The sequence below is a fragment of the Carassius auratus genome, unplaced genomic scaffold, assembly GCF_003368295.1.
Source record: "Carassius auratus strain Wakin unplaced genomic scaffold, ASM336829v1 scaf_tig00004433, whole genome shotgun sequence".
NCBI classification, from domain to species: Eukaryota; Metazoa; Chordata; class Actinopteri; order Cypriniformes; family Cyprinidae; genus Carassius; species Carassius auratus.
This window is the reverse complement of record NW_020523597.1, coordinates 325,867-352,934: the sequence shown is the minus strand read 5'-3', so window position 1 is coordinate 352,934 and position 27,068 is coordinate 325,867. Positions and strand designations below refer to the sequence as shown.

At 36.7% G+C, this 27,068-nt stretch overlaps 1 protein-coding gene across 5 annotated transcripts in view; it reads left to right on the top strand.

Moving 5' to 3' along the window:
• The window catches only part of daam1a (dishevelled associated activator of morphogenesis 1a), a 45,804-nt gene that overhangs the window by 10,053 nt on the left and 8,683 nt on the right, over positions 1 to 27,068 (top strand). For 4 of the 5 annotated variants that reach the window (XM_026243761.1, XM_026243757.1, XM_026243759.1 and 1 more), the window contains exons 2-14: positions 13,377 to 13,610; positions 17,575 to 17,664; positions 20,930 to 21,001; positions 21,395 to 21,489; positions 22,198 to 22,531; positions 22,777 to 22,887; positions 22,974 to 23,077; positions 23,168 to 23,234; positions 23,317 to 23,434; positions 24,664 to 24,802; positions 25,692 to 25,750; positions 25,932 to 26,119; positions 26,760 to 27,038. In XM_026243761.1, the coding sequence (XP_026099546.1) occupies positions 13,425 to 13,610; positions 17,575 to 17,664; positions 20,930 to 21,001; positions 21,395 to 21,489; positions 22,198 to 22,531; positions 22,777 to 22,887; positions 22,974 to 23,077; positions 23,168 to 23,234; positions 23,317 to 23,434; positions 24,664 to 24,802; positions 25,692 to 25,750; positions 25,932 to 26,119; positions 26,760 to 27,038 (1,842 nt within the window). In that variant the 5' untranslated portion in view covers positions 13,377 to 13,424. Of the gene's footprint in view, positions 1 to 13,376; positions 13,611 to 17,574; positions 17,665 to 20,929; positions 21,002 to 21,394; positions 21,490 to 22,197; positions 22,532 to 22,776; positions 22,888 to 22,973; positions 23,078 to 23,167; positions 23,235 to 23,316; positions 23,435 to 24,663; positions 24,803 to 25,691; positions 25,751 to 25,931; positions 26,120 to 26,759; positions 27,039 to 27,068 lie in introns of those variants that run through there. The other variant, XM_026243760.1, reaches the window with a different exon arrangement.

Below are 27,068 nucleotides of genomic sequence, written 5' to 3'. Positions count from 1 at the left end.
TCCTAGCTCAGTGAGTCAGGGGAAACAGAAGTAATGTTCTGACCTCAGCTGAGGAAGTATTATGAATGGATTGAGATTTGTGTGCATTTTTCCTGTGGGTGTGCCAAGTGACATAATTACATACTTAATCAGCTATTCATAAACAATCTGTTGATGATTCATTCATCTAATTTGTTACCATTTGTACTTTGATTTATGTGTGTCTATTTTGAATGTTCTGATCTGTTTTTGTTGGTTGTAGGTCAGAGGTTAGACATCTATAGCTAGTTATCTATATATATATATGTGTGTGTATGTATGTGTTCACATGTTTACTTCAATACTATATGCTTTAAAATAAAGTTTTTTTTATTGGCATGTTTGGTTTGATGCTCTTAAAAATAATGTTTTCAAATGGTGGTTTTCACAGCGATGCCATGCACTTTTAAAAATAAAGATTATTTTTTTGGCATTGATGGTTCCATGAAGAACTTTTAACATCTATGAAACCATTAGAGGACATTAGAGGAAAGGGTTCTTTAGATTGTTCAAATGTTAATACTAAAAATTGTTCTTTTATGAACGGTCAACTCAAAGGTTCTTTGGGGGACCAAAAATGGTTCTTCATTGACATTACTGTAAAAAAAAAAAAAAACTAATTTTGATTCCCCACTAAACCTTTCAGTTAACAGTTAATAAAAGATATTGTAAACCGTAAAAAACTGTTTACAGAACTGTAAAGAGCATTTTAAAACTCTTAAGAACATTTTTCCATCATAAAGAACCTATTGCTAAATGGAACGTTTCTATTGAAGATAAATGTTCTAACCATAAATTCTAATAAAAAGTGTTTATTTTTAGGAGTGCATGAACAACCTTTACCATTCCATTGGAAAACAGGTGAAAAAAGTAGTGAAAATATAGTGAAAAAAGGCTCTTTAGATTATTCAAAAAAAAAAATGGTTCTTTAAGAACTGTCCTTCTGGAAACCCAGAATGATTCTGTAAACCCCAATCCCCCCACCGTTTGGAACCTTTACTTTTAGTATTTTTGTCCTTTTCAGTAGCGTGTTGCATTGTGATTACCACCATGGTTACACTTGGATGGCGGTTTACTTCCCAATAACCACCGATACCTGTTGATGACCCTCCATAATTAATAACCAGTATCAGCATGTGTGATTTGGTGTTTGCTCGTCCAATCCCAGTTGAACTTGGGGAAAGTCATTATATACTCAGCTCGACTGATCTCTAGTATTGAAGCCACAGGATTAGCACATGTAATGCAGGCTGCCGAATCACAAGCGTGCCTGGCAACAGCAGACAGTGTGCGTGTTCAGGATAACACTGGTTCTCTGGATTCTGAAAGAGTCTGACTCTGGGGAATCGGGTTAAATGTGGCTTTGGAATGAAGCTAATGTGGGTCAGGGGTCTGTGTTTTAAAGACTATTTGACTTATCTGCCTGATGGACAACATTTTTGCATCTTTCCTCTTTAGTTGCTTTTCTGGTTTTGTCTATGTGCTCAGATTCCCCGAGGGGTGCGGTCTGTGAACTATGTGGGACACCCTAGCTACTGTCCTGATTGATGTTATTGATCTCCCATATAGTCCAGTTGAGCTTAAATGTGGCTATGCCGCATCCGGTACACACAAGCTTACTATTTATCTGATTTAACAGGAACATCAATGATGATCACATGTGGGTGTTTAACGTGACATGTTTTTGATCATTTTTAGGTTATCTTATGTTAAAAAAATATAAATATAAAAAAAAAACAATAAACAAACTTTAAACAATAAAATCTGAATATACAAAATGTATACATTTGAATGGGTGGTATTTATTTAATAATTTTTTACATATTTGTTTTGTGAATTCATGAAAAATACAACAAAATATATGTAAACCGCTACACAACAAACAGTTACAATAGATTTATGTTTTGAATTTGATTTAATTTTAAATTGATTTAAATTAATAAATATACGTTTTATGAAAATCATTTATGAATGTATAAATTTAGGAATTTGATTTTAATGTAACTTAAGAAATCGGTAAGAAAAATATTTTGTAATTTATCGGATCAAAATCAAATGCAGATCAATGCGCGTGTGCGCATGCACTTGTTAAAGCTTCAATATATTTTTTTACATATTTGTTAAACCTGTCATTATGTCCTGACAGTAGAATATGAGACAGATAATCTGTGAAAAAATCAAGCTCCTCTGGCTCTTCCCAGTGGTCCTATTGCCATTTGCAGAAAGGCATCCGCTCCCGGTAAAAAATAACCAATCAGAGCTGCGGTCCGTAACTTTGTTTGTGTTCAAAATGTAGAAAAATGTATATAATAAGCAAGTACACCATGAATCCATTTTCCAAACCGTGTTTTTAGCTTGTCCTGAATCACTAGGGTGCACCTATAAGTGTTTATATTCGGACTATTTTAGATTGCTTCGGGGGTACCGCGGCGGAGTAACCCAGTACCTTTGTGATTCTTCATAGACATAAACAGAGAGAAGTAGTTCCGGCTACGATGATCTTCCGCAAGACGCAAGCAGTTCTGTTTATTAACCGCTAGAGCTTCAAAAGTTACCGACTGCAGCTTTAAGTTTTATGACATTTAATGGCTTATTTTCATTTGTGTTACCTTTATTCTTTTCTTGCTTCTTGTTTTATTTCATTTGTTTCATATATTTCATTTTGTTGTTACATGTAATGCAATTGTTCTTTTTAAAACTCTTTCTTTAATGCATTTGTTTACTAAAAGCTCCCATTAGCCTTTTCCATCTTGTTTACTTGCATGCCGGATGAATCTCGTGGTTGCACGTCAATACCAGACTTAACATCACTTTGATTAGTTCAGCAGGGATCAATACTGTAACTTGCCATTAGGAACATTGGTTGATGACTGCTAGATGACAGACCAAAGGCCAGAGTTTGTTTTCTAGTTGATCCTAGACTGGCCTGAGAGCTGCACTGGATAACCTCCATTACGTAAACTCTAAAATGGAAACCCATTCGCTCTTCTGCAGGCCCACCAATCAAGGCTTCCAGACTTATGGATTAGCTTTTAATGAGAGAGGCAAAAAATTACAGACGACGTCACAAGCCTGTGGAGCTGTTGGTTTAGTGTTAGTTTCGTGACTGCATTTGATATCAGAGCACTGATGATGATGGATTTTTTTCCACGCAGATGATACAGGCACAAAATGAATGGCACTGTCAGCGGGAGAAAATGTCACAGAGGAAATCAGGAAAGACAGACTAACAGCCACACGCTCATTTGAGATAGTCTAATGTTGAAGTGATGTTCTTCACTGATGATCTTCCCCAGGGAAAGAGCTCTTTAGGTCATATCCTGGAAGAGATATGACTGTTGGCTACATCATGGGACCTCAAAATCCTGCTTCATTTGTCCAAACAATTGCCATGCAATTATGTTATTATGGAGCTCCAATGTTTGAGTGATGTTTGTTCTGGGATGTTTGCATTAGTGTTGGTTTGGTTTAAAGGCGCAGGATCTTTAAACTGTCTTTGAAGGCCTTCACTGTGCTCTTTGCGAACAACTAACATTAGCATATGCACTGTTCAAAAGTTTGGGGTTGTAATATTGTGCCATTATTAATACAATTAAAAATATCTATTCTAATATGTGTATTATTTCTCTGATTGCCAGGCTTAATTTAAGCAGCCATTACTCCAGTCTTCAGTGTCATGATCCTACAGAATAGAGCCCGACCGATATGGATTTTTGGGGGCCGATGCCGATGCCGATATTAACTTGAAAAGAGCCGATTTATAAGCCGATATTTTGATTTTGAAAATAAACTGGATATTAGACCCATTTCCTATAAGCTGCACTTACATAACATTCAATGGCAAAATATCTGCCTGTTCTATGTACGTGGGCTGTATAAACCATTTTCCAGAAGGGATTTATGTAAAAAAAAAGCCTTAGATTACGGTCTCAATCACTAAACAATTGCACATCAAAAGTATATATTTTTTAACGATCAAAAAACAGTCTGATTTTAAACATTTAACTCTTTTACTTTCTTCCAGTTGAAGCTGATTTTAACAGTCTGTGTGTGTACTGTAAATAAATTATAATACTAAAGTTAAAGTTAAAGTATTTGCAGAAGTAGTCCCACACTTTTGCTGCTACATCATTCACCTTTTTCAGCCATCTGTAGGGCAGAAAGAGAGACATAGAAAGAATAAGCATGTGTATTAATAATATCACCATGTATCATTACTCATGTCATCATTAGAATTATAATAATAATAAACAGGGATCTCCTACATAGGCAAAAATGAGAAATATATATATATTTTTTTATTTGTCAAGCAATAGGTATTAACCTCCTTATATTTAACAATATTATTTCAACATTTTCCTGTTATGTCTGTAAAGCTGCTTTGAAACAATATGTAAGAAAAAAAAAGAAAAGAAAAAAGCGCTTGTTCAGCTCACATTTATTTACATGTCCCCTCTGATTTAATCATTTCTGACGCACCTACTGTAGTTACTGTAACTACACTATATTTGCTCTCACAGACACATTCACAACGGACCCGTATATCTTCTCCTCTTCTCTTTGTGCAGTCTGAATCAAAATGGTTAACGTTAGTGCCATGAACACACCGCTGTCAATTTTGAGAAGAACCACCTTCAAACAAGTTAATAGCAAGCATTTAAGGGGCCTGCTAAAAAGGAAGCTATATTAGCGTTAGAGTAACGTAACCAGCCTGAATTCACCAAATTGTTCCCTGGGCCTGAGGGTAGCCTCTTCTTCCTTGCTTCTCTCTTAATTCTCATCAGCAGGACTAGCGCTATCGCTCGCTTCTTACAACGGGACAGATACATGTTTGCTGCTGACCGAAAAGAGGAACAACAGACTATGAAAGAGCTCCCGCTAAAAGTTTTTAAAACTCTGCCTACGCCATAGCGCAGAGCAGGGCAAATCGCGTTGTATCTGAAGGGCAACGCTAAACCCAGCGGCCAAGCGCTGTGCATACCGCGTCCTGTGTGAAAGGCCCATTACGCGGTCATTATGTGGGAAACACACCGCAATAGAATAAGCACTAAACGCTAACTTTATAGTTCGACCTCTTATTAACGTTCGCGCTCTTCCACTGATAAACATGGTATTAGCTTTGTGGCTAATCTAATATAGCAATGCATTAGCGGCTGTAAGTGATGTTACAGAATATTTAGAAGTGATAATGATAGGACCATTAACTAGAACTACCACACCGTTTTTATATACAGTGTATGAACTAAATCTACAATCATTTCACATGACGAACGACAGACTCACCTGGGTGGCTTGGCTGATCGCTTTCTTCTTTGTGGATTTCCTGGCGCTGTTGCAACTCTGGAGCTGCAGACCGCCCTCTGGTGGGCAAACTATGCCACACTCATAACATGAGTGAAGAATATGAGACTGTTTCTCATGTTTCATCGGCCGTTATAAACGCCGATGCCGATTTAAATGCAATTAGCTCATATCGGCCGATAATATCGGCCGGCCGATATATCGGTCGGGCTCTACTACAGAAATTCTGATTTGGTGCCACAGAACAAAACCAAACAAAAGCATTTGTTATTATTATAATTAATATTCACTTTTGATCAATATAATGCATACTTGATGAATAAAATAATCAATTGAGATAAATATATATATTTGGCATTGACATTTTTTATATTTTTACTTTAACTGGTGCTGTTGTTTAATACAAACATTTTATACCTTACAACCTAAAATATGATTTCTTATACTCAAAAAAAAATGCTGGTTTAAAAATAACCAAGCTCTGGGTGTAATATGAACAAACCCAATGATTTTACCCTATTTTGGGTCCATTTTAAGCCAACCAAATTTTTGTTTTAATTTTAGTTTAGTTTAATTTAGTTTTAACTCAGCAGTGTAGTAAAAAAAGTTGAAGTTTAAAATTTACACAATTTAAAATAATTTTAAGACTGCATATTCAAATATCTTATTCCTGTTACAACAGTGTTATTTGCACCAGCAAATAAAGAAAATGCTAATTGCCCATGAGCAGTACATTTCCCATGACATAATGTGCCTCTTTGAGAACCCTCTCTTTTATAAATCCAACCGCCCAAACTCTTTAGATGGTGCCTACATGTGGTGAGACTGTTAATGAAAGCGATTACAACTCTTTAGTTTAAGCACACAAAGCTGAAACAGGCACTCTTGTCTTTCCATCTACTGTATTTGAAGAATTTACCTATTTTAATAATCTTTATAAATGCTTTGCTTGCAAGCTATGCATGTCAGATTTGTTCATTCCATTGGGGATGGTGATTCAGTCTTCTCCACATTGAGCTGTTTTCAGTGATAACCAACAACAACCTAGAAAGACTCTTTGTCGACAACTGAAGACAAAGTGCTCTGTGAACTGAAGCGGCGGAAGTGTTCATGAACTTCATGACCACAATTACCAATATTTTGTGCAAGACTGGCAAAAATTGTAGTTGCTTTTTTTTTGGTTATTTATCCTAAAATCTGTATGTGGATTGAGGATAATAAACTCTTTAAAGCAAATCAAACCCTTCTGTCAGAGCATATAAAAACAATTAACATCCTGCCATTGTTCAAGTTCTAGTCACCAGATGTCCTAATTTGAATGGCTGTTGGTTAGCCGCATGCAGCTCTACAGATGCTCACAAAATGCTTTTTAAAGAAATATAAATTGTACAGTGGCCCCACAAGATTTTGAACGGTGAAATCAGATTTAAAATGTCTGAATGTCATTGCATCTGATATAAAGTGTCAAACCAAGTGGCATTTATAAACAAATGCCGTTAGCACTTTCTTTCTTTACTTTTCTGAGTAGGGCTTGCACTCAACTAAAAATTTGTCAGGTCGACTAGTAGTCATTCATTTGAAGCATTAGACGTCTAATGGCACGTTGATTTAATAAACAATTAAAATCATAATAATGAGAGTTTAATAGCCCACATAGCTTAATACGTATTTACGCACACACACAAAGTTTGCCACAGCACCAGCAGAAGTAATGATTACGAATGTGTCAGGGAAAAACAGCAAGGAGACTGTATTAAAATTTTAATAATTTATTGATAAACTAGTGCTGTCTTTGTTTTCAGTAGTGCAGTAGTGGATGTACCTGTCTGCATGTTTCATACAGATTCCATAATATTACATTACATAATATTTGTTCAGGGGTTAGCACATTGACCAAAATATGTAATTTCCATACCTAAAATACATATTTTACAGTCACCGTATGAAGACTGATAATAAACACGCTAAGGATTCCTACCAGCATCCTTCACAAAACTTAAATCAACCCTCTGCAATAGTTTAAAATCGGCCCAACTCCATGCAAAAAATGCGGATTTGGCAAACCTGCATCCAACACGAGCTGCAACCAAACTGATTTGAATACTTTGCACATTGATAGTGGCTCCCTGATGCACAGAAATTATATTCAGTATTAGAATGTATTGAATATACAGTAATGAGAGCAGGGAGTAATGGTCAGAAATTGGGAGGGGGTTTAAGAAAACAGTCCTGCTCAGGGCTTTAATACAAAAACTCACACAATGAACGTTGACTGTAGAAAGTAAAAGCCATATCCTGGACATTTGGGTGATTTAGAAACACATTTTCTTAGGCCGAAAAAGAGGACATGTTTGGGGAAAAGAGGACATATGGTCACCCTTACATAGTGCACTGACTTATGATCCAGCATGGGAATTGCTTTCCGGCGTAGGATCAATACTGCCGTTCATAAAGATTGAACTTTGCTTACATAAAGAGGCCTGACCACCTGGGTGGAGCACGGTGATACGCGGGCTGAGCTCTCGTGGATTAACTCCACTGGGGTATGACAGAGATATTTCATAAGACGAGTGTTATTGGAGGCATTTTCATGGCAGTCACATGCACATTACCTGAGATTTGCCTTCCTTCAGGTGTTCCCTCCCACTTTTCTTCAATGTTGTCAGTATTCCCTTCTTTACTCTGTTTACACTTGCATGGTTTTTGCAGCAAAATATCAGTCTTGTCATGGGTAGAGCTGCACTAGAATATTTGATTATTCAAATATTCGTTCTGTGAGTTGGATTAGATTTTAAATTTTGAGATTTTAATAATCTTTTTTTTTTTTTTTTTTTAACACTTGCCACCCCCCACGAAACGGTTGCGCTTGAATATAGCAGCTTTTTTACTATCAGGCCAAACGGTTTTAAGGGTGCATGACGTCGCCACTCTGTTGCCTGGCTACAAGTTTCTCCAAACAGCCAAGTAAACAGTTACGCTACGTTCAATATAAAAAAGAAAAGAAAATGTCTGGAGACAGTTTGTTCTGTGTAAGAAATGTTTATGCTTATTAATATTATACTCATCGTCGCCTCACGTTTATTTTATCCTTCACATAGAGTTGTCTTTTTCCTATTATTGAACAAAGTAAATATCAGATAAAAAAGCTATCCCAAAACCAGAAATATATGATCATCACCCATATCACTGTTTATATTACAATTGTGTTACCAAGGCAAGGACTGACACATTTGCATTGCATCCAAAGAGCTCCGTTATAAGCACTACAGTGGAAAATTAAACCGTATCAGTGCTGACTGGCCCGGATCGGTTGGAATGGTTAAGCAAAGAGAACGGTTCAGCCCGATTGTGAAAAAGTGATTGTCAATTGGATAATAAAAATACAAACAGACGGACACACAGAAATTCCTGCCTTTATTAGAGAGAAGAATATGTTCGGCTCCCTCCCTCCCAAGCTTCGAATATTCGGTAATGATGATTATCGAAGCTTCAAAGCTCAAAAAATGTTATTCGGGTCAGCCCTAGTCATGGGTAAACTTTGATTTTAGTCTCCTAGGACTGACCTCTAATAGAGACAGTACAAGGTTTGCAGAATTTGATACCATTCCCCTCAAACAATTTATCTGAATTGCTTTGGAAGAGTAATCTGGGAGTATTAATGCTGTGAGTGTGTGTTAACTATTTTCAAGGACAGGGTTATTTTGGTATTTTTTTTATATGCTATTATAGATAGTATGTATTAGTATTTTAAATAAGCTTTTTATATTTTGATATTTTTTGTTTTTATTTTCAATTTTAGTGTAAGACTTAGTCATTTTATGTGCAATTGCATTTTTGTTAGTTGCCAATTTAAAGTTTTTCCATCTTTATATTTTATTTCAGCTTTATTTCAATTAACAAAAACATTTTATTAATGGTTAACAACTACAACAACACTCACAAGGATGCATGTCAAATTAAATTTACTTGAACAAAGGCAGAGTTGTAGTGGTCAGAATTTGTTTAACATGCTTTTTTTCAGTTAACAGATGTCCATTCAGAAAAGTCAGGCTTATACATAAACAAACTGGCTGTTTTATGTGTTTTACAAGCACAGCTAGACTCTTATTTCATTCGGGCTTCGGGAAAGATGTCATTTTTTATTAGGGATAAAATGTTATGCTCAGTTCATAGCACATGTTTGCTTTCATTTAGGCTAGCTGCTGATTCTTTTACTATTTTAGTTGTAAATATTTTAGTCACCTGTCTCGGTACAGACTGTGGTATCCCATGAGCACATGAGCTGAAAGATGAGGAGCAGACTGTTGCTTTTTTTTTTTTTTTATATACTTTCACACATTTGTTGGTTTTGTAATAATAACTTTCCTACGCTAGTCTTTTTAAAAGAAGTTTACATTTCAGGGGTTTCCCAAGATTGTTTAATCCCAGTGCTTCTTTTGGACAAGATGTGGATTTGGATTACCCGTTTTTATTTTGACATTTATCAGATAAGCTTCTGCATTGCATGCGGTTTGAATAGAGGAGGAGAATATTTGCTTAGCGATGTTTGTGTGTCATAGTTTGGATCAGACATTGAGGACATCGATTTAAATCTTCCGCTTGTGAATGATTTACTGGCATATTGTCAACTTGCATTATTCAGTTGAAAAAAATTCACAAACATATTACCAAAATCAATAAAAAAAGAAATGGAGTGGAATATGACTTGGCCATGTTTTAGTGAACTCATCTGCTAATTGCTAAATAAATAAAATTGAATTGCGGAGAACGTCTTCATTCTCAAAGCCTGATTTTAGGGGACAAATTTGAAAAAGAGCAACCTATAACAAATCAAAATGCTGTTGTCTGCTGTTCAAGTTGATCTAATAATAGACGTGGAATCCATTCTTATGGGATGAAGTGTGTGGTCTCTGCTCACTGATTGTTAGACCAACTAGCCAGGCCGGAGCTATTTTCACACCATGATATAAACCCAGCGGTGAGAAAATTCCAAACCTCGCTCAGGGGAACAGCTGTGTCTACTCTGCTAAATAGTTACAGTGTGAGAATCGAGATTCTCTTCCGCGTTGGGAAAAAAATCAGGCAAGGCCATGTTAGTGTGAACATCCAGATTGTTGACATGGCTGAGTGAATCATTCGTTTCAGCACTCAGAAAAAACACAGAAGAGTTTCCTCTGGAATTTTGCTTTCTTTTTTGTCTTCCTTCTCGGTTTCCTTCCTTCCTTTCTTTTTTCTCGTTCAAATGTTTTCTACTGTAGCTTTTCCGGTATCTAGCTGTTTTCTTCAATCAGATGCTGCCAAAACAGTTTTTAATGCACACTGTGCATGCAGCCTTATATCTTAATAAACTGAGTCAATAATCAGTCACATAGAATATACTTTCTTGATTGCAAAGTACTGGAAGGCTCATTAGATTTTTAGCAAATCATTCTGAAAATTCCTCTCAAAGAACCAGTTCAAAAGAAACGATTGACTGATTCATTTGAATTATCAGTGTTCACAGACTCCTTGTCTGACATTGCATTTGTTTTGTAAATAAACATGCAGTTCAATACTGTTGTGTAATTTAATGTTAAATTCAGTTCGATAAATAGTTTTTTGTATGTATTGAGTTTCATTAGTTGTTTAATTTAAATTGACTGAGTATGAGTCTAGCTCGGGTGAATTTCTTTTTTGATCCATCCATTCCATCCATCCTCATAATTTCCTGCTGATTCTCCATCATCTTCTAAATAAAAGAGACAAAAGCCTCAGAAAATTACATTATATATTCTGATTCAGATTGTTGTATAATTCCAAAGTAAACAAAGTGGAACTTTAAATTGATGGAATTGTTTCCAGCATTTCTTTTCTCAGATGAGCTGCAGACAAACATTCAGGGGTCAGATCATGTTGTGCATCAGTTTAAGTCGGTGTTTGGGTATGATGGCACTATAAACCTGCTCTGCAGGGTCAAGTACACTGAGCACATTTTACACAAACACACATACCCTGAACTCCAGCCTAATCCTCAAGCCATTCAAACCTTTATGTCCCTGTTCTTCAAAAGGGAAACATCTGGTCACTTTGAGCTTCTGGGTCTGATCGTAAATTCAGAGTGAAGTTTATGTTTGACTTCTTCTGGGTTGTGATGGCCTTAGCACTGGAGCTCAGGCTGGTGTACTCATTAAAACAGAACTGGATGAAGACAAAGTTGGACATGGTAACGTTCGTCATCATTCCTAATATGGAGAAAGGGGGGATGAACAAGGTTTAGTCTGTTAAAAAGTCAGGGCCAGTTCCATTGTGTGAGGTCTGAGGATAAAGAAATTAAGAAATCTTGGACATTTGGGGATGTAGATCAAACAAAGTGATGATGTGGCCAAGTAATAATTAGTAATTTGGCAGACACAGAGAAACCGAATTACAAAGACAGTCCCTTGAAGTACCCCATTTTTTTGTTTGTTTTATTTAGTTAGCAGCATTTCCTCACCCTTATATTGTTCCACATCAGTTTTGAAAAAGTTAATTCAGTCCAGAAAGGATATAAAAAAAAAACACCATAAAGGTGGTTTATGCACTGTATTTCAAGTCTTCTTTTGCCATACAATAGCTTTGTGTGAAGAACATGCTATATATCAAGTTGTGCAGAAGCTCACATTTTACACTTTGGTCTGTACTTCATAGCTATCATATGGCTTTGGCTTTAGAAGACCTGCACTGCTGCATTACCTTTATGATGATGCTTCTTGAAACTTCTCATGCCTTAATTTGGTTTCGCTGCATGTAAAATAACCAACCGTTCATGCATTTTTCACATTGGTTCCCAAAGGTATTTCATGCTATACCACCACACTTTGGTTTTTGCAAAAACAACTGTTTACTCTTGAGAGTAAAAATAAAATTTCATCAGGCTCTGATTTTGTTGCTTTAGCAGTATGATTTAGTCCTTGTGAAGAGCTTTTCTGTTTTCCACTATTAAATTGCAATATTCCTTTGCAGTTTACTTTAACTTCTAGATACAGATCAAGTTAAATATTGAATGATTATTACTCGTAATGCACATTGCAAATAAGTTTTTTTTTCTCTTAAAGTGATTCACATGTAGTATAATGTGATAGCTCATTGCTTTTATAGCTGTTTTATCTGTCTACATGGCACTGTGCATGTTGACTTATGCTGCTGTGTACTGCTGGAGTTTATCAGGCTTATGTGAGCGTTGTAATTGGTTATAAGATCATACAGTGCTGGCATTATGAGTCTTACTGCACAAACACGCATAGATAATCCCACTTCTCATTTGTTGTAGGAAAAACAGTTTGGGGATGGTACGATTTCAAATTTTTTTTGAGAATAATTTCTTATCCCTACTAAGGCTGCAGTAATTTGAAATATACATTAAAAACAATAGTGTTGTGAAATTTTACTACAATTTTAAATGCATTTTTTCCCCCCTAAGGATATCGTATATAAGATGTATTTTATTCCTTTGATGGAAAAGCTGAATTTTTACTAGGAATTATTCTTTAGTGTCACTAAAGAGTACTTTTTATTAGAATTTTTTTATTTGTAACGGTGAAAAAGTTTTTACTGTTTTTTTTTAGTAATGTAATGCATCTGCTGAATAAAGGTGTTTATTTCTTTAAAAAAAAAATTATGAACCCAAACTTATGAGTGCTAGTGTAACTGTGCAAAGTATAATCAAAGCCTTGATTGTGATTAATTTCTGGGAGATTTTATGCACCAGTGGAGATACTTTGCATATCGCTATTGTTATTAAGCTGGAGGTCCAATGTAACCTGTTAGTCAGGAGTGTACTTAATACAGTAACATTTTAGTTTAAATACATCACACATCTCATGTGACATATGGCTGCCAATAGCCCTGGGTGGCGGTATGATTTTCACTTGTGTTATGTTTTGTGTTGAGCTCTGTCTCCTCATAGCCATCCACAGTTTCACTTAACCAAGAAATTATTAACAGTGTCAGTTTTTTTGTTTATTTGTAGCTTCGATGTCATCCGTCCTAATTGTCTTTTTTTTTTTTCTCATCCTTAATTTTTTTTTTCTCTTGCACAGGGGGTCGTAGCTAAAGCTGAACACATTTGACTGGCTGGGCCTCTGGCCATGATGGCCCCACGTAAGCGAGGAGGGCGGGGCCTGTCATTCCTCTGTTGCTGCCTGAAGAAGAGCAACCATCCTGAGATCACCTACCGCCTCCGTCATGACAGCAACTTCACACTGCAAACCATGGAGCCCACCCTGCCCATGCCCCCCACGGAGGAACTGGATGCCATGTTCACTGAATTGGTGGTATGTGTTGTACCATGACCTCCATACTTTTTATTTTGTTTTCCTTCTTTTGTTTTATTTATTTCCCAAACTGATTGACGGGTAGATAGATGGATGGATGGATGGATAGATACTGTGAATTAGGGATGCACGATATTGGATTTTGGCCGATATTCGATATGCCGATATTTTCTAAATAATTTTGGCCGATGCCGATACCGATATCGATATATATACAAATATATACTGATATATTTAAACTTTAATTTTACTGAAGAGAAATCCATGTATCTCTTCTGTACTGATTCTACCATCAATTTATTATTTTACAAATGTAGACAGACATTCACATCTGAAAAACAGGTCAATTATTTCACTTGGAGAATATCGGTTTGGCTCATCGGCAGAAATATTCATATCGGCCGATACCGATAATTGTCATTTTAAGCTTTTATCGGCCGATACCGATGTTGTGCCGATATTATCGTGCATCCCTACTGTGAATGGATGGAATGATGGTTGATAAATGGATTTTGGGGTATGGAGATTGTTTGAAAGATGGATGATAAAAGGATGGATAGGTAATTGGATGAATAGATGGATGGGTAGGTACTTGGTAGTTATATAAATAGATGAAAAGATGGATGGATTGATTGGTAGATGAGTGGATGGATGGGTATATAGAGCACTCATTGTAGTCAAATTTTATTTTGGTTTATGTATTTTATTCAAATTTCTATTTGCTGTAAAAAGAATAGTTGTTTCAACTTAAAAAGAATAAGTGTTTTAGGTTTAGTCAACTCAAATATCCAACTTGTCACTAAGTACATTTTAACATTTCAAGTTGGCTAACATTAGGACTGTGCGATATGAAAAACAAAAACTATCGCAATTTCTTTGATCAATTTTACGATTTCAATTTTAATCACAATTTTGACACCTACAGACATGCTTTACAGTCATAAATGTGTTCAGTGTTGAATTTGAAACATTTTTCCAAAAGATATCCAATTAGAGCTTTATCAAAAAGTTGTAACGTCTCTAGAACAGACATCATTCAAAATAATCACTTAGTAAAGATGTGACAATGTCCAAAAAAAAAAAACCCTGTGTCCAGGGATTTTTACATTTTTTTTTTTTTTTTTGCCATGCATTGGTCATAGAGTTCGTTGTAGCGGTGCCTCATGTGTTGAAATAGATTTGTTGCACCAGGTTCACACATACTCTGTCCGCACTGCGTAGAAGCAGCATGGATTCATTTCGCTTTCGCACAGGATGCTTTGCAGTCCTCTCCAGATCCGTGGCTGTTTAACACAAACACATTTATCCATAATTTTGATTACAATACAGAAATACAATCTTTCATAGACATATTCACATTTAAACTCAATAAATATAGCTTAATTTTCTTACCTCCACGAGTGCCATCAATTATTGCCTTATCTAAAAGTGCACTTTTCCTTGTTTTAAAACTAGCCAAAAAGTCACGTTTGACTGTGAAACCGTAGACATTAATTATTATAATTTGTATACTTACTACATTTCCGTGACAATCCATGTTAATTTGTAACATGAAACTTTTTGTGGTCACTTTACTTCAGCGTGTGCACTGCAGCATGATCACTACATGACTACTGCAGATTCATCGCTCCTGGAGTATGGCGTTATTTTAATGACAAATGTCAAGAGCACATTATTGTATGAGTGCAGAAAAATATGCATCACAGACGGGGTTGTTATCCTGGTATTACATATGCCTGATCTGTTCTGTTCTCGCACTCCATTTAGGTGCAATGCATTTTGATTGGTTCGGATAGCATACTGCGGGAGGTTGGGAAAATCGTGCTATAAAGCGATTTTAGAAATCGTGCACACTCAAATTGAGATTTTTATGACAATTTCGATTAATCGCATAGCCCTACAGCACAATTAAATCGATTTTTGATAAAGTGTATATCTTTGGACAAAAGCTACTTTGAAAGTCAAATCCGGTCTTTGGTTTTGTCAAACATTATATTGGAAGGTATGTTAAGGATAAACTATTAAAACAACACTTTTATATCCTGTGAGCTTTCACCACTGCATTTTTCGCTAAGACAGAACATACAGACTTCATAAGCACGCAAGCCCACATGGCCAAAAATCACAAATGGAGCCTGTTAAGTGGGTTCATTCACATTAATCCCATCGGAATAGTTAGAAAAATGCTTGTTCTTCAGTTGAGCACTGCTTTGCTCCACCATTCCTCCATTTGTGGAGTGAATCAGTGCTTGTCTTGGACGCCGTGATATGGGGAATCCAAGCATTCTCTGCTAATGGTCCAGTAAAGAGTGTTAGACAATGCATGTTCCCTCATTAGCTCTGCAGACTCCATTGAGTAGGAGAACGTCTGTATGTCTCATGCCCACTAGCGCGTGACCAGCAGGCATTTGGCACAGATGGGCTCATGGATGACTTGCATGCAGCAGACTCTGTCCCAAACGCAGCCTGTCCCCTGCTGATTCTTTGAGGACTCACAGTGAACCACAACTGAGACCTCAATCTGTGTCATGTTGACTTGATTAAATAGGAAAATGCTTCTAGCAGGCTTTTGATTATGTGTTGATTTGAGGGAGGTGAGAAAGCAGTCCTAATCATGAAGTTGACGGATAGCTGCTTCTATCTTGATGGCTTTTAGTGAGTGTGAAGGATAGCAGATCAAAATCTCAGGTTCAGGTTTTTCCTGCAGAGACATAAACAGGGAGAAACTATGAGAGAACAGTCTGGACAAGATCAGATTTTGACCTGACTGCTTCTGCAATAGATGTGGTGTCTGGATATGATGTTCTCTCTCTGGAATCTCTGCTCAAATATACATGAGTGCTTATGAGTTGAATTATACGATTTTCCTGTAGTTTTCATTCTTTTTATCCTCATTATTTCCTTATGCAGCCTGTTAAAGTGGTCTTGGGACCTGCTCGTTGTATGTGTCTCTCACATGATGTTAATTAACTTGTGCCCAAACATCTGGACTGAATATGACCAACTTGGGCCAGAACTGCATCATGGGAATGCACAGAGGTCACAGGAGTGTACAAGCATTCATTGATGGTTTACATGACTAAATCTTTTCTTTGCCGTGAGGAAACAAGGACTCTCTATCTCACACAGAATTATGGGAAATTAACCCCGGCTTGAGGGTCATTGATATACAGAGGCTGATGTCAGAATTTAAGAAATGTTTGTTTTGTCATGCCTTATAACTGACTGGATAGGATGCCCGTGTGTGTTACTGCCAAAATCAAACCTTATTATTTATTAGATTATATATACCGTATTTTTCGGACTATAAGTCTCACCTGAGTATAAGTCGCATCAGTCCAAAAATACGTCATGACGAGGAAAAAAAACATATATAAGTCGCACTGGACTATAAGTCGCATTCATTTAGAACCAAGAGAAAACATTACCATCTTCAGCAGCGAGAGGGCGCTCTATTTTCGTTAGTAGACTACGGGAGCACCGAGCAGCATAGAGCACCCTCTCGCGGCTGGAGACGGTAATGTTTTCTCTTGGTTCATTTCTCTCGGTTCATGTCAAATTCATTTTGATAAATAAGTCACACCTGACTATACGTCGCAGGACCAGCCAAACTATGAAAAAAAAGTGTGACTTATAGTCCGGAAAATACGGTAATGTATATTCTTTTGAATCTATCTATCTATCTATCTGTCTGTCTGTCTGTCTGTCTAAAAAATTGAGCAATCATAGTTTTTAAGGAATGTATTATATTATATTATATTATATTATATTCATCTTAGGATTTATATTATATTCATGTTATTTATATTGTATTTGTATTATATTCCAAATAAGCAACCTAAAGTGTAAATTTTCGTTATTTAACTGTATTAGAATGTGACTTTTTATTATTATAATTGTTTTTTTTTTGGTGATTGAGTAGAAAAAGTATGCATTGTTTTAAAACCTATCATCTTCTTCTCAGGATGAGCTGGATCTCACAGAAAAACATAGAGAGGCCATGTTTGCCCTTCCTGCCGAGAAGAAATGGCAAATCTACTGTGGCAAGAAAAAGGTAAGTAATTGGCACTAGACGAGTCTGGGCAGGGACTCCCATTACAGATGCCTTTTCCATTTTCTGAAAGACCTGAACATATAGCCTGGCATTGACCATGCATAGAAGTTTCCTAAAACAACTCCGTTTCCTGCGGAGACATTTCATCTGGCTTGACTGTGGAGTTTGAAACTGAACAGCTAAATGTATGAACAGTCGTACTGTACATCCAAAAAAGGACCTAATATAAATGCTGCTGCTCTAGTACAGGCTTGGCTTTGGGACAGAGAAGTGGTGTTGAGTGCAAGGGTTTATTTTCACAGTACGTGTGATTTGGGTCTGAGGAGTGAGAGGTAACAGAACCCAGGCTGCCGTGACACACTCTGTAAACTCTCGTTTATAGGAGGCATTTACGCCAGTGGAACTAAAGAGCAAACCACACAGCAGTGGTCTGAGGTTTCTCTACAGCTGCTGGAGCATAAGACCAGTTACCTGGTCACGACTCACCAGGGGAGAGCTCTTCAGCTGCTGACCTATTGTCCTCTAGAACACATAAAAAACAATACTGTCAATCATTATGATGTTAGGAACGAACTTTATTCTCATTTATATGTTTAAGCAAGCATTTATGTTGATGTTCTGTGCGATGGATCAAGGCTTTGTAAGCTTATACACTGGTAGAGATGGAATTTCAGTTAACATTTTAAAGCTTATTTCTGGTTTAAAGGGATAATTCACATCAAATATTTATTATTATGGCATCATTTACTCACTTCATGTCCCTCCAAACCTGTATGATTTTGGTTCTTACATGGAGAACAAAATAAAATATAAAAAAATGAATAGTATTTTTAGTCATAGAGTGAAAGTCAGTGGGGCTCAGATTTCCAAATGTGTTATTTTGTGTTTTACAGAAAAAATACAGACAGACTCATCAGATTTGAAGTCTTGTTAGTTTGGTCTGGTCTTGTGGCTGACTAAAGCATGTCTCGAAAACTTTTTTTTTTAAGAGGTAATTGTGACTTATTTCAGAATACTTTTTTCTCACAACTGTGTCTGTGAGATTATCTTTCACAATTCTGACTTTTCTTCTCAGAATTTAAATTTATATCTCCCAATTGTGAGTTCAAAGGGATAGTTCACCCAAAAGTGAAAGTCTGATGTTTATCTGTTTACCCCCAGGGCATCCAAGATGTAGGTGAATTTGTTTCTTCAGTAGAACACAATCAGAGATATGAACTCAAACAATTGCATTCTATCAGGTTGAACGATTGGTTTGTAGATAGTAGGCCTGTGCTAAAAATCGAATGCAGTTTTCATGCGCATCTCATAAGTAAAGATGCTTCTGTAATTATAAGTATATCTCCATCACATGCGTTCAGATCAGGGCTGCCAGGTTTTAACAACAAATCCTGCACAGTTGCTTCTCAAAACTAGTCCAAAACTAGCCCAAGCGCGTTACCAGGAGGTTCCCCGATAAAAATTGCTTCCCGGGGTTAAAATATAAATTTTTTGGAAGGGTTGCCTTGGTAAAATTAGCATTTTAGGTGCTAAATATCATGTTATTGGTATTGGGGTTGCTTCAAACTGTGGACATAACAAACAACCGCATTCGATTTTATAGACATAGGTGACACAGACATTTTATAGACATTTATAGACATAGGTGGCACAATGCACTTATAAGTCTGCTTTCTGCCGTAAAGCAAGAAGATGATTTTTTTCTCTGATTTGAGTTTCTCACAATTGTGAGTTTATAATTTGAAATTATATAAACTCACAGATCACAGAAGAAAAATAAAAACATGATGTTAACTTAAGTTTATAACTTTATTTTGTGAGTTATAAATTTCTAAGTTCTGAGAATAAAAGTCCTAATTTTGTGAGATGTGTTTTGTGAAAGAAAAAAAATTCCAAATCTTTCGCTGTATTTTATTTTATTATTTTATTTTATTTTACACCCAACCTGTCTCAGAAAAACGAGTACGCTGCATTATCCCAGCTCCATAAAATACTAAGTGCAGCGTGTCAGCCAACTACACCTGTAAGGCCTGAATCAAATCTCCTCCCAGTGGAGTTTTGGGGTCTGAGCAACATGTGGAACCAGCACCGTGCAATATAATGAGTACTAAAACTACCATCAAGATGTTGAGGCCAAAGTACATGTGAATGTCTGGTATGAAGTATTTGTGTTAATAATAACCATAATGAGATCTTTCTCACCCTGTGTTTTGGTTTCAAGCTATACTTTTATTAATCTCTAAACTCCTATGGTCTAAAATAGTTTAGTTAAATTGTATAATTGCAGAATGCGGTTATAAAACAATGGAGGGACTTGTTAAATAAGATTCCTGGAAGCTTATGGGCTCATGTGGTGTGTGAAACCCCCCAAAACAACCCTGGTTCCCAATTCCAAACTTACCCTGGCCAGCACAAGTCAATCTTAGCCTGAAAGAGCAAGCAGCTGTTATATTATAGACACACTAAACACTGTGGTATTGTTTCCCAACCCCTGGCTTTGTATTAAAAGCTTTAAGAAATCAGTTACTCTGGGAAAAGGCATGTTTTGGACTGAATTGTAGCCTTTTAACACTCTGCCAGAGCGTTTAACTCAACATTAGGAGTGTAGTAGTGCCGAAGCTCAGTGTCTGGTGTCTGTTTTCAGGTAACAAGAAGCATCTCATGCAAGGTGTCAGCTGTGGACGTTCACACACATAAAATATATCGGTTCACAAGAACTTTTGGATTGTTGGATGGGATTTTGTGGGAATCGCAGTGGTTAGATAAGATATGTTCTCACACATTGTGACTGTGGAAGTGCTTGAGAACCTGGCAGTACAAAGAGATCTGTGTTGGTGTGGAGGACAGTACAGGGATGTTTGTGTGTTTCAAATCAGAATTCACCCAATTAACTTTCTTGTTGTGAATGATTCATCTGTGTGTTATTCATAATCTTTTGTAAATCCTTCTTATTTTTTAATTCCTCCTCTTCAACATCCACTCACTGTCTGTCATTCTCTCTATCATTCTTTCTATTTATTACTGTATCATATCATTTTTTGTCTATCATTCCATCGTTTGTTCTTTCCATCATTCTATCTGACGTTGTCTATCCAAACATGTTGTGCTGTATGAACATTGTCTTACAATAATTAGTGTTTGCCTAACATTTTAGATTATACTTATCTGTTGTTGTTTTTTTTTTTAGTTGAAATTTCTGTCTGTTTATATAAATTTGTGTTTATATGATTTCAGTTTTATCTGGCTAATCTTTAGTTTTTTATAGGATCAGGAAGAGAATAAGGGGGCGACCAGCTGGCCTGAATTCTACATCGATCAGATCAATTCTATGGCTGCTGTAAGTATGACAAACAAACTAGACAGCAAATAATGAACACTTCCCTGACCACACTCGTTTCCGTCTTTGCCCCTGAGGATATAAAAGTCTCTTAGTCGAGAGGGAGTCATTAAACTCACATATGTTGCCCTCGAGGAAGTTGTTGGGGATGTAGGTGTTTATCGAGTGGTAAACAACTATAAATATTTCATAGCGCTGATGCTCAGATAATTGGTGAAGCTATAAATTCACTCAGGTTATAGCACAGTTTTCCTTTTGTATTACATCTAAAACATTTTTGTGGTGTTTTTTTTCCCTTCCAGTTTATATGCAGTCAGGTAATTTAAAAAAAAGATTTTACCTGGCAAACTTTGGACAGTCCATTAATTATATTCTGTTAAATATCACCACCAGAGAAAGTCTCTGCTTGCCCTAGAGAAGGAGGATGAGGAGGAGAGGAGTAAGACCATAGAGAGCTTGAAAACTGCTCTCCGCACACAGCCAATGAGGTACTGCCTTACACACACACACACACACACACACACACACACACACACTCTGTGGGCCAGTATAATTCTTTTTAATAACTCTAATTAGGCACATTGCCTTGCTCATGGCTGTGTGCAAATGGAGGTTCTCTATTTCACTTCGTGCTTCATTAAATTGCATTAAGTGCATACAGTACAGTCTTTGCAGAGTATTAGATCTTTTGCTCTATTCCAGTTGTGCTGAGACTAATTCGTTTATGCTCTTTGCATAATAATATGAAGTGCTTCTCACAAAAAATTCTGATATCACATCGAAATCAGTAGGAAAAAAAAGAAAAATCACTATTATTTTCCTTAATAGTGATTGTACAAAAGATGTTAATTTTTCTAAAGTTTTGAGCATATTTTATTGACTTAATTCCAGATAAATTCCAAGTTTAGTTAAATAACATGCTTTTTAAGGCACTGTGACAGCTGCTAAAATGATTAAGAATTTGTATAGCTGTCTCCCAGAGACCATTTACAGGGCCAGCGACTTAATTTAGCTTGCCCCTCCATCATGGTGGTAAAGGCCTCAGCAGCTTTTCTCATGCAACTTTCTCTGCAGCTACAGCAGTGCTTCTCTGCACTTAAAATTCAGGACATTAAGTAAAATTTTCCATGTGTTCTTCTACCGGAGTCATAATGTGTTTTCATCCGTTTGGCCGAACCTTTGTGGTGCTCCTCTAGGTTTGTGACACGGTTCATAGACCTCGATGGACTGACGTGCATCTTGAACTTCCTGAAAACGATGGACTACGAGACCACCGAATCTCAGATCCACACCTCGCTGATCGGCTGCATTAAAGCCCTGATGAACAACTCTCAGGGACGTGCCCATGTGCTCGCACATTCAGAAAGCATCAACATCATCGCTCAGAGCTTGGCCACCGAGAACATCAAGACCAAAGTGGCTGTTCTGGAGATCATGGGTGCTGTTTGCTTGGTGCCCGGAGGACACAAGAAAATCCTGGAAGCCATGTTGCACTATCAGAAGTTCGCCTGCGAACGGACCCGATTTCAGGTGGGCGGAAAATTCGAGACTTGGTTGTTTCCCCTCATTGGGCCTCATTCTTTAAACGTAAATCATTCATAAAACCAGTTGTTCATAAATAGTTCCTTTTGAAGTGAATGCAACGATTTACACAGAAATTCGTTCTGCTTTTGGTTCATAAATAAGGCCATTGAGACTTATGAATGAAATATTAAGAGGTCTTTCGCCCTTTGTTGTTCTCGTTCTTTCTCCCCATCTTCTCGGTTTTCACACAGACCCTTCTAAATGACTTGGACAAGAGTACGGGCCGCTACAGAGATGAGGTGAACCTCAAGACGGCAATCATGTCCTTCATCAACGCAGTCCTCAGTCAAGGAGCAGGGGAGGTAAGCGCTACTTTCTCTACATCTGCATCTCATTAGATTCAAATCATCCAAGAGTTTCTCCATGATTTCCAACGTTTCATTTACAGACCAGTTTGGAGTTCAGAATTCATTTGCGGTATGAATTTCTAATGCTGGGCATCCAACCAGTGATTGATAAATTACGGTCCCATGAAAACTCCACGTTAGATCGGTAAGTGCTGTATTTTGAGACCCATCATCCTCAAGTACTTGGCTGGGTTTTGTTGAGCTTAACATGCAGTCGTCTTTTCTTACTCTTCAGGCATTTGGAGTTCTTTGAGATGCTACGAAATGAAGATGAATTAGCCTTAGCTAAGCGGTTTGAGAATGTACGCTTGCTGTCTTAATTTGACTCTAAATACTGGCCCTTTTTTCCCAAAAGTAATTTCATTGTCTCTTTGTTTGGTTCAGGTTCATATAGACACTAAAAGTGCTACTCAGGTGTTTGATCTCGTCCGAAAGAGGATAAACCACACGGACGCCTTCCCGCACTTTATGTCCGTCTTGCAGCACTGTCTTCATATGCCTTGTGAGTGATGTCACGTCCATGGACCCCGCCACAACAGTGTGAACAAACACTTCATAACAAGTGCCACTAAAGAATACAAAATAATACCATGGCATATCATTTTGAACATGGACCTATAGTAAAACCATGTGTTTGGGACATGTACAGTGTTTATCTATTTTTTCTTATGAAAAAGTTAATGTTTTTAGTGAATTTTAGTCAGCATTAAATTACACTTTACATTACCATTCAAAAAGTTTGGGGTCAGTAAGATATTTTTTTATTTCTTGTTCCTTTTTTTTTTTACCCCTTAACTGTCACTAACATTTTTCCACATGGACTTGAAAGTGCATTATCCAAACTTAATTTTTTATAACGAAAACATTTTATAACATAATATTCATGTATCATTTTCATGGTTTAAAATGGGTTTTAAAGGTTACATTTTGAGATTTTATTTCTAAAGTGTGACAAAAAAGGGCAACGAAGAAGACTTTTTTTTTTTTTGATAAAGGTCAGTACTCCTGTCATGAAGTAGATTTTTGTGGGTGCATTCTTGTCATAAATTAATATATTACTATTTTACCAAAAAACATTGGTAAAATATCTATTTAGGACACTTACACCTTTCCACAATATATAGTTCATCATGATTAGATTAGGATTTAATTGTAATATAGTGAAGTAAACGTAGGCGTCCCACATAGGGGATGGGTGACAGTTAAGAGTTAAGGAATTTACACTTTTATTCAGCCAGAATGTCAAAAAGACATGTCAATAAATGCTGTTCTTTTAAACTTTCTGTTTATTAAATAATCATATTAATAAAAATAATAATATAAAAAAACTCTGTTACCACAGAGATATTAAGCAGTAGAAATTTTTTTCAGCGTTGATAAAAATAAGAAATATTTTTGAGCACCAAATCAGCATATTAGAATGATCTCTGAAGCATCGTGTGACACTAAAAATCAGCTTTGGCATCGCAAGAATAAATTGCATTTTAAAATGTACTAAAATAGAAGTTAGTTATTTTATATTGTAATAATATTTCAGAATATTTACTGTATTTTTAATCAAATAAATGCAAAAGCAATAAAAAATCTTTCAAAAGCAATAAAAAAATACCTACATAGCCCAAAACTTTGAATGGTAGTGAATACAGTATATATGCATTATATCAGTCACTATAATAAACATTGTGTAGTCTGCTTTCTAAGTGTTGACCACCATCTCTTCTCTTTACTCAGACAAAAGAAATGGAAATACTGTGCAGTATTGGCTCCTCCTCGACCGAATTGTCCAGCAGATTGTCCTACAGAACGACAAGGGTCATGACCCCGATGTGGCTCCTCTTGAGAACTTTGACGTGAAAAACGTAGTGCGAATGTGAGTGAGAGATGCGTGTCATTACATTTAACTAAATTGTACCCTGGTGTCCTCATTTTTTCTCATTTATTAATATCCTGAGTTTTAATACTCTCCAAAATGATCTGTCATATCATTTTTTGATTTAAGTAATTTAGCTAAAAAAATATAATCCCAAATCCATAATCCAGACCCCAAGTTATTTTTAAGCAAGTAGCCATTCACCTGTATCTAATCACATATTAGGAAAGAGCCAGACCTCAGATTTTGTTGCTTGATGTTTATATACAAAGACCCATCCAGAATATGATTGAACATTAAAAAAGTTGCTTGCTTTTGGGTGGTACAAGAGTTCAAATAAACACATCTTTGTGTCATCTTTCTGCATGGGATTAATTAGAAGTGAGACACAACTTCACTCAGACAGTTCAAACAAGTCGAAAGCTGAGAGACGATCTGGGACAGTTTCAGTCGAATAAAAACAAATATGCAGAATGCATATGGAAAACATTTGGTGGTTTGATCAAATGTTACAGAGCTGAAGTTTGACTCTCATTTTAAGGGGCATCTCTGATCGCTTAACGTTTCGCACCAAAGTTCCTTGGTTTCCTGCTGGTCCTACCCGACTAATATGAAGTCATCTTTGTGCTTTTTATGAATTATGAATTCCAAGTTTTGTGGTTTAGGGACACATTGAAAATTATAGTTCACCCAAAAATGAAAATTGTGATCTTTTGCTTTCGTGTGTGGAACACAAATGTCTCCTTTTGTCTTGTACTGAAAAAAAATAATATCATATGGGTTTTTAATGATATGAAGAGTTAATGGTGACAGGATTTTCATTTTTATGTGAACTCTCCCTTTTACCATTCAGAAGTGCCCAATACTGTTCTCTTGTTTGATTTTACAGGTTGGTAAATGAGAACGAGGTGAAACAATGGAAAGAGCAAGCGGAAAAAATGAGAAAAGGTACATGCCTTCTATGATCTGAATATTGATTTAAGTGACTGTTTACCCTCAGGAGGCCTTGAATGTGTTTACACGTGCTTTCATCAGCATGGGAATCACTGATGTTGTCAAATACTGAAGCGTTTGTTCATTTTGATTTCAACTTTTTTCTTTTTTTTTGTTCCTCTGGCTTGAATCGTAGAACATAATGAACTTCAGCAGAAGCTGGAGAAGAAAGAAAGGGAGTGTGATGCAAAAGCCCAAGAGAAGGAAGAAATGATGCAAACTCTCAATAAGATGAAAGAGAAGTTGGAGAAAGAAAGCAGCGAACATAAGCTTGTTAAGCAGCAAGTTGCTGACCTTTCAGTCCGGCTACATGAGATGAGTAATGTATGTTACATATGCACAATATGCCTCTTTCAAAAATCAGTGAATTGGTTTCTCTCTACAGCGACCTAACTGAAATGGAAACTCAAGAGTTTGAACTGGAACGAGCACTCAACTCCTTGCCAAAAAAAAAAAAAAAAAAACCTGTGTAAACTATCCTATGATGGTTAGCTGGCCTGTTTTGGCTTCTACTTAGGCTGATCTGGTGTAAAAGAAGACCAGATAATCCAGCTGAACCCTAGCTTGGCCTGTTTGAGAGGCCAGGCCACCTTAAACCAACTAAGACCAGAAAACCACAATAAGGATGGATTTTTTTTTTTTTTTCAATTGGTGTGAAAAAGTTGATTCCTAATTAGTTTGAACTCTTTTTCGTACATTTTGGTTCTTAATAAAATATAGTTGCATATATATATATATATATATATATATATATATATCCAGAATAATCATGGTATTTCCTGTAGTACTTGTTTGTTTGTGGCAGCGTAACTGAAGTCTTGAAACACTTTCTCAACTGGGCCTAAAAATGCATTGTCAACAGGGTTTTGGATCAGACTGAAATGTGGTTTTGCATTGTTTTTCTTCATATTCTAAGCCTCTTAATACTTTTGCTTCACAATCCTATTTTGTCTTGTGTTTTCAGAGGACAAATATCCCAGGAGGCCCCCCACTCGTCCCATTGGCTCCTGGTAGTATTCCACCTCCACCTCCTGGTCTGGCTGGCCTTCCTCCTCCACCACCTCCAGGTGGAGCACCGCCACCACCACCCCCTCCCCCCGGTGGACCACCACCTCCACCAGGCCTGCCTGGCTTTGGTGCTCCTCCTCTCCCTGGAGGACTTATGGGCTCCATGCTGAAGAAAAAGAACATTCCTCAGCCGTCCAATCCGCTCAAGTCTTTCAACTGGACCAAACTCAGTGAAGTGAGTACATAGATTATTGCTTAAGACCTA